Source organism: Drosophila rhopaloa, unplaced genomic scaffold, assembly GCF_018152115.1.
Source record: "Drosophila rhopaloa isolate 14029-0021.01 unplaced genomic scaffold, ASM1815211v1 contig_115, whole genome shotgun sequence".
In the NCBI taxonomy this organism is placed as follows: domain Eukaryota; kingdom Metazoa; phylum Arthropoda; class Insecta; order Diptera; family Drosophilidae; genus Drosophila; species Drosophila rhopaloa.
Window position 1 is genome coordinate 3,038,417 of NW_025334990.1, and position 7,971 is coordinate 3,046,387.

General features: G+C 36.4%; 1 protein-coding gene across 2 annotated transcripts; it reads right to left on the minus strand.

Annotated features, from left to right (window-relative positions):
* Positions 1-402: 402 nt before the first annotated feature.
* LOC108051007 lies at positions 403-7,260 on the minus strand. 2 transcript variants are annotated; one of them, XM_017132950.2, is made up of 6 exons: positions 7,148-7,260; positions 3,558-3,692; positions 3,086-3,230; positions 2,341-2,640; positions 1,700-1,814; positions 403-1,646 (listed from the first exon to the last, which is right to left on the minus strand). In XM_017132950.2, exons 2-6 carry the CDS (start codon positions 3,607-3,609, stop codon positions 1,497-1,499), a joined length of 762 nt encoding a protein of 253 aa, XP_016988439.1. In that variant the 5' UTR covers positions 3,610-3,692; positions 7,148-7,260; the 3' UTR covers positions 403-1,496. The 2 variants fall into 2 exon arrangements, with proteins under 2 accessions (XP_016988439.1, XP_016988438.1); XM_017132949.2 differs by lacking the exon at positions 7,148-7,260 and adding an exon at positions 5,814-5,990.
* Between the last annotated feature and the right edge of the window lie 711 nt (positions 7,261-7,971).

Here is a 7,971-nt window from a genome sequence, read left to right on the forward strand (position 1 = left end):
TGCCCCTTTTAAATTTAGTTGTACTAATAATTCCACGTTAATACCTATATAAGTAAAAATAAACAATTTTCAATTATTTTAGCTAAATCAATTGCAATAACTATTTAATCTGGTCCAAATAGTTCAATTCGAGGGATTAAACATTGATTAGTCAATCGGACAACAAAGCCGAAACTTTTAATTTTCGGCCACATTGAAATATTACAAACTTCATATATTGTCATCAATTCTGCTTTTAAAGGACCCGAAAAAGTGATTTTAAAATCCGACTTTACCCATTAGCTGCTATTAACAGTACAGATAAATTTGTATTTTTGAGCGACTTGTAGAATATTACCAGCTTCGTTTTGAATTCCATTCCTCCCCTTCTTTTTCGTTTCCCCTTTTATTTCGCCGCTCTTCTCACACTTTTTTGCGTTAATTTATTTTCTCGTTTTTTATTGTTTTTCCTTGCATATGCATGTGTGTGTTTTACTTAAAATAAATGTTACTCTTTAATCATAATATATATTCACAGTTTTTGTAAGTAGGTGTGTGTGTGTGTTTTTAAGTTAAACTAATATTTTTTATGCATATTTCCCAATTTGAATATTTTTTTTAAAGGTATTTACAGTGTTTGAAATAAATATACGCTATCCACTAAATAAGTTTATAAATAATTTATAAAATCCTGATTCACAGAAATGCACTTTTAGTTTATGTAAAGTTATTGCCGATATGTGAGCAAATCCCCGGGGGATTTTTTCTTGTGCGCTTAGAGGTGTATGTGCGTTTTTCGATTGCACTGGGTAACAGAAATTGACGTATGCAAATATACTATGATGCGGGTATGTGTTCCTAATAGATGGTGATAGTCCATTTTGGCCACATTCGGATTCAGCACTTCAAAATCCTTTGGGGACACACACACACATCCAGCGCAGTACATTTTTGGTGTTGCAAATTAACCAAAGGTGGGTAGGGGCGCGCTCTAACTTCAGCTAACAACGATTTGTGAAACTTAAGGGTATTATCTAAAATATGTCTACACTTAAAGCCTGGACAACTTCAACAAACTCAACGAAACTCTAGTATTGCACGATCGACGACGATTGGAAAGTAAGGCCAACATCAACTAACCTGCCTGCCACACTCAACACTGATTCTAACTAGCTAGCCTATATCCTTTATATAGTAACATACATATCCGTATATATACGATCTTAGCTATGCTTGACACCGCTCTCCGATCCTCTATTTATATGCATACTGGTATACATAACATGCTTAACAAGTACTTTACTTTATAGCTTACTCCTTTCGATTTCTCAGGGGCTCTTCTATGGATTTTTGTGACCTAAACTGACAGCCAAAAGTATGCAACAGCGTGTGGAATTCTTTCGGTGTGATGGGGGAAACCTTAACTATTTTTCCTTCTTCTCTCCTCTTTTGCGGAGCATAATTCCGTTTTGGTAAGACTGGTTCTATATATTTGCACTTAGCTGCGGTTCTTCCATCTATCTGTTTACTCTGCTGACCAGCAGTGTAAGTAGTGTCCCTGTAAAAAGAAGGCTTAAGCTGCTCAGATTCGGACCCATTCGACTGGAGCCGTTCTCATCGCCATTCCGGCACAGGGTTTTATTTCGGTTGAAGTCCTCGCAGTAGATCTGCAAAATAAATTAATCAAAACTTCTCACTTAGAGTGATTCCTTGAGCTTACTTTTGTCAGGCTGTTGGCATATTTGTCCACCAGTTCACGTGTGAACTGGCCCGCTTCGTCGCCGCAGATCTTTCGGGCAGCACTTTCAGAGCAATCCACAAGTTTATTGATAGAGCTGAAATAAGAATTTTACAAGTGAAGTAATGAAACATTATAATTTAAATAAAATACTATTTGACAATTTGTATGGATTTTAATAGCGGGAAAACAAAACTGATTTCCTTTAAAGATGTAATATTATTTTTTAAAGGAAATATTTTTGGTTTTCCCTTTATTAACATCATTTTTAATATTTATCATTTTACTAATATGCAACATTTTATTAATATTAAATTACTTTTTGTTTTTGTAATAAGGAATTAAAGGGAAAACAAAATATTAATAAGATCGAGGCCTTTCGTTTAAAGAATAATTAAGGTTTTTATCATAAACTATACAAACTAACTGATCTTCAAAATTTTAAAATAATAATATTTTATATAAGCTTACAAGAATCAAGAATTTTAATGATATAAAATAACTGTAAGTACTATAAAAGAATTTGCTTTGAAAAAAATGTTTATTCATTTTATAAATGGTAGTCGAACACTTTTAGGTAAAAAAATATTTTTTAATTAAGGTGATCCGGTATTTTTACTTACCAGCAAATGGTTTTAATATTCTCGTTGAGGGTCCCATTTCCCGAGTTCTCCTGGTTTTTGTTCGGCTTCAGGAACACCATGGTCTCCTTATACCGATTGGAGCACACCTCGAACTCCTCTTTGGCCTTCGCGGAGCAGCGGACGTGCTTGAGGTACTCGTCCTGGAACTTGCCCTTGTTGCACAGATCCCTGATGTACTGGTTGGTTCCATGATAGAGCTTGTTGAACTGACTCCTCTGCTGCAGATCCATGCAACGGCGGGTGTAACTCTGGATGCACCTCACTCCCTTGCGCAGCTCACTGGGGACAGAAAAAAATTATTTTTTACTCTTCATCAAGTAATGCTTGTAAACTGGAAATTGTCGTATCTTTTTCTGACCAACAATATTTTTTTAAAAAGTTGAATGGCTTAAATTGATATTTTATATTTTATGCACTGTTTTTATGTATATTAAGGGTAAACGATTAGTTATAAAATTTTAATTATATTCAAATTTACAAAAAAATAAAACTGTTAGCAGTCAATATCTAAAACAAATAATTTGAACATTTAATTTCGGATTAGCTTAAAAGGAAATTTAACCATTTCAATATTGTTTTAATTTCTTTGGGCAATATAGATACAACAATTCCAAAATCGATCATCACAATGGAGCACTTATTTTCCGTGCTCAACAGATTGCGTTTGGGAGTTGGATGCAGAGCGTCCAGATCGACGGGGGAATTTTTCCATGGAGCCACTTACTGACAAAGTTCTTCCAGTTCCTCCTTCTTGGCCGGGCCAATCGAGAAGTTCGACGTTAACTGCAGCATATCAAGTGGTTCGGCGCACTGTGAGAACTCCTCCTGACCGCATTCCTCCGAACTTGCCACCGAGAGAAGGAGCAGGACTGGAAACCCGAGAGCCCAGAACGGGTAGTAGTGGGTGAGAGACAAATAAACAAACAAACAGAAACATTGAAATAGTGCTCAAGCTGAAAGCTAAAAGGCAATCTGAGACTCTTGGCCAAAAGCAGGAGCACCAGCCAGAGCCAGTCAGTTGCAACAAAGTTGCAAATGTGCGTCGGGGGTAATAAAGTTAAACGTAAGTGAAATTGGCATTTCATAAATTTTTTGAACAACTTTTTCTCCTGCTGTCTAAACGGTAACTCGGACAGATCGTGTCAGATTTTATATAGAAGATAACCCCAAATCCGTTCACATTTCTATATACTCACCCGGGAAAATCAGCAGAGTCCAGCTCCAGTTTCGATTCCACAAATTGTGCATTTTCTCACGTTCCGTCTCTTTCTGTTGATTTGCACAATGTAATTGTTTTCGCAAGTGCAGCTAAGTGCTTGTAACTCGTTTGGCTGAATAATGAATCAATGGAAAAAATATAAAATCATGACAACTATAAAATGCATATGTTAATGGCAGATTATAGGTTTCAGCAGTTTTAATAGTTTGACACAATGTCAGCCCACTTGTGTGTTAACTTATTTACGGCTTGATCAAGTCGCAGTAAAAGAGAATTTACGCTGACAAATAAAAGCTGCAGAATGAAGCGATACAAAAATCTATTTAAAAATACTCAGATGTCTGCGATGAATAGAAAAGCGAAAGCACCGCGTCAGAGGCGCTCTTGTTTTCATTTTGTGTTTTGGACTCTTTCTGTTTGACTTGGGGTTCCTTCTAATATTTTTCTTGCTGTGGGTGCTTTTATTTTTATTTTTCTCTTTGCCAATTATCGTTGCAAATGTGGCGTGGACAGGTCAAAGTATACTTTGGGAACACAACCCACATGAGCTGTTCAAACCAAAATAGTGGGACAAACTCACTTTAGTTATTTTTAACTTGGTCAATGGTTTTTCAAACTGTTTAAAAGATAGATCAATACTAATGATAATAACTAAAGGGGTAATATTTTTTAATTTTTAGTTTTTTAAAAAAGCTTAAAATATTATTTATAGGTATTTATAAACAATATTAATAACATCTCTCGATATAATGAGCGGCAAGCGAATACTTATCATAATTGAAGTAGGTCTAAATTGCAAATTCCTATATTGAATAAAATGCATTTGTACTTTCATTATTGGCATGGTCGAAATGCATCTCTTCTCCCTTTCTCCTTTTATTTGCACAAAAGCAAATGAAAAGAAAAAATTGTGCAAATTGCTGTTGATTTTCATACATTTGACGAGGTAAATTGTTTATACTTTTGATTATGTTTTGTGGCCGTTTATGTTTTAATTGCAATATGTAAATACAAATAAATATTGAGCATTCAAAGTTCTCGGACAGATGCATTTAATGCTCATAAACAAACGATACGCAAATAAACAGACAACAAACACTTTTTAAAAGCCTCTCAACGATTTCTCGACGTTTGTTGACGTTCAAATGATTGAAGAAAAATATGAGAGCCGTATGGAATTGGTACAGGTCAGGGTTAAGTAAGAGATAAAAGCAATATAATAAGTAAACACATCGGATGGTTTTTGCAACTACTTTTACTAAGGTATTATTTTGATTTACTTAAAGAAAACTGCAAAGGGGCATTGCTTTCAAAAATAGGTAAACACATCGGATGGTTTTCGCAACTACTTTTACTAAGGTGTTATTTTGGTTTACATAAAGGAAACTGCACAGGCCATTGCTTTCAAAAATTTACATGTGCATAGTTTTGCACTTTTAATTAGGAAGTTGCAATCGCAACATAGTGGAAAAAACACTTGAGCCTTTCGCACCTCCTCTTATTGAAATCGCCGCCAATTTACGCCTGTCTTTACCCAGCTGTTTTCAAAGGTTCTGGGGCTCAATTGAGTAACGAAAACAAAACACTTAACGGAGGAGGTGGAATGAAACAGCCTGCACAATGAACTGTAAATTTGCAATTTTTAAAAGTGATTTTAATTAAAAACAGAGAGAAAAATTAAAAACATTTGGACTTTGATTAGGACGAAAAAGAGATAGTTATTCCCTTTTATTTTCTAAGTTGTTATAATTTGTTTCTTTTTTTTTAATAATCCAATCATTAAGAAAATAACATCAAAACATATAATTAAACAAAATGACTCTGACTTAAAACCGGTCTATCTGATTCATTTAGAAAAACTATATAAGTGTATGACATTCTAAGATTTCCTATATATTTATTTTCTAGTGGAAAGAATTGATATACTCTGCAATCCGGCAAAGCTTGCATAAATAAAAATTTACGGGACCGTAGCTATGAAATGAAAAAGGCATTGATCGCAGAAAAATCTCAATTTTTTTTCTCAGAGCAAATTTCGCCTTGAAAGTGGCAGGGGGGGCGGTGCAGGGGCGTGGCTCGGCCTGCACGTGATGCAAGAATGCTGTCGGACGAGCCTCTCGATGGCGATCTTGCATGCAAGCTCGTCGCCCTGTGCAAATTCAAGAGCCGGTTTTCTCTTTTGTTTATTTATACATTTTTTTGAACTGCTTTTGGTCTTAATTTGGTTGATTACTTGGATCGGATCGCCGCTGGAGCCGCCGAGCGAGACACTTTCGAACGACAACTGCAGTGGGCGACTGACGTCGACGAGCGGTATGGATCGAGGCGGATCGATGCGAAGCGGATCGGAGCGGACCTGAGCGGAGCAAGCGCGCCGTGTTGTTGGCCGGACGAGTGACAGAAGCGTACTGACACTGAACGGCAGAAGAAGCGGCGCCAGTCGAACGGCCAGCGAATGGCAGCCGAGCATTGGAGCCGAGCAGGCAAAGCCAAAAAGCCGAGGACGCACGCGAGCAACATGTTGCCGGCGGGCTGCAACATGCGACGCACGGCAGCAACTGCAACAACAGGTATTTCTCGCTGAACGAGTGCAAATGATAAGCGGTTGGCATTCGAAGGCGGCCGATAGCCGATGATAGCCTAATCCCAAGACATGGGCGCTTCATTGCCTATTTGCCTTTCAATTAATTTAATAAGGAGGAAATGGGCCTCGGTGATAAGATAATCTATTTGTCCGAGGAAGGGGCGTTTATCCATCCCACTTTGCCAATCATTTTTGTCGTTTTGTGAAATATTTGATTATTTATGTTTGCCAAGTGCCAATAGAAGTAACAGCAACAACAATCAACTTCAGGTTCAAGAGTACTCGATTTACACGTGTGTCCTTGCCTTTGTTTTTCCTGCCCACCTCCACGCCGCTTCAATGCTTCGATTTTTGTTTGCTATATGCCAATTTAGCGGTCTGTTTGCATATTTACTGTAAACACAGTCTAAATTAGGCGGAGATTTCCTTTCACCATCGTCCTTGGATTGTTTGCCCTCGGGGAATTCCAAATGGAGTTCCGAACAAATCCCAGACACAACCATAAATAGTTGGGCACAATGAAGACACTATCACGGGGATTGGACACCTGTTAGTTTGATTATTCCATTGCAATCGAAGACAAAGGAATTTGAAATGTCTGTGGGTCGGCAGTCAATTAGAAGTGAAATTGGGAGAAAGAAAACAGACTAAATGAATCTGACAAAGTTGAATGGAATTTTTAGAAGCCTCTAAAGCAATTCATATTGTTTTGATAAAACAATAAAAACAACCATGAGTATGAACTTAGTAATAATGATTGCAATGAAAAATAATAATAAATGATAATATACATATATGTGGATCATTAAACTTGGGCACTACCAACTTAAATTTAATATATCTTTATTGAAAATATCCGAACAATGAGTTTACACTAAATGTAAAAATTTCCATTGCAATTGTTTTGTAAGCATTGTGTGAACTCTAAATGTATTATAATTTTTTTTGCTAATGCGCATATAACCAGAATATTTAGCACTCACCTAATTAATCAATATTAATACTATTTGTTCAGACAAAGGAAGTTGTTCAACTTGATTCAAAACACTCAAAGAGTTAATTGTACCAGACGGTCTATCTATATATGCAGTCAAAATTCATTGAATCGGCCACTTAAGAACTGGGACCCATCTAACCCTTTCACACCTCAGATTAGATAGTGCTTATTAGTACGTTTTAAATAATAAATACAAATGGTTAATAGCCCTAGAAAGTCAGGTGTCCAAAACACGTACGTATATACTTGACTTTATGACTTCATTATACAAACAAATTACACAAACAAACTAATTTTCTAAATAAAAGATTTAGCCATTAAAAAAAGATGAGCCTTTATTTACTGATTGAAATATACCTATACTAGACTCATAATTCAAACATTTTACTTAAATCTTTCAAATCCGGTTATATAAAAATAATAAAAACCATAGTTTTGGTAGAATATTGTTTTCTAAAGCTACTTAACTTCAATAGGAATATGTAAATGCAGCAAAAAATGTAAACAACTTTAAGTGTAGCACGCCACACATTCACTGCCGTGTGGATTGTTGTACACTTCCAGTTTCGTTTTTGTGCTCCACTTTTGCATCCATAATTATCGGAACTTAACCCTTGGCAAGTGCAACAAGCCCTGTGTGTGTGAGTGTGTGTGGGGAGGTCATTACCACTGGCCGCATGCGTTTGGGTTAAGGATGAAGGGTGGAAGTGGGAGCAAAGCTTTAAGCCATTGCTTATACGACAAACGAAAACAAAACTCAAGTTTATTTTATTTTACTTGCCTTCCCTGGCCGGACCTGCCAGAGGAGTA

Bases quoted from the DNA above. Each gene is read 5' to 3' on its own strand.
- LOC108051007 (XM_017132950.2), bottom strand. From the start codon at position 3,609: ATGCACAATTTGTGGAATCGAAACTGGAGCTGGACTCTGCTGATTTTC. The intron at 1,815-2,340 runs GTAAGTAAAAAT...TTCTTATTTCAG, and splicing joins AATATTAAAACCATTTGCTG to CTCTATCAATAAACTTGTGG. The intron at 1,647-1,699 runs GTAAGCTCAAGG...TTTATTTTGCAG, and splicing joins ATGCCAACAGCCTGACAAAA to ATCTACTGCGAGGACTTCAA.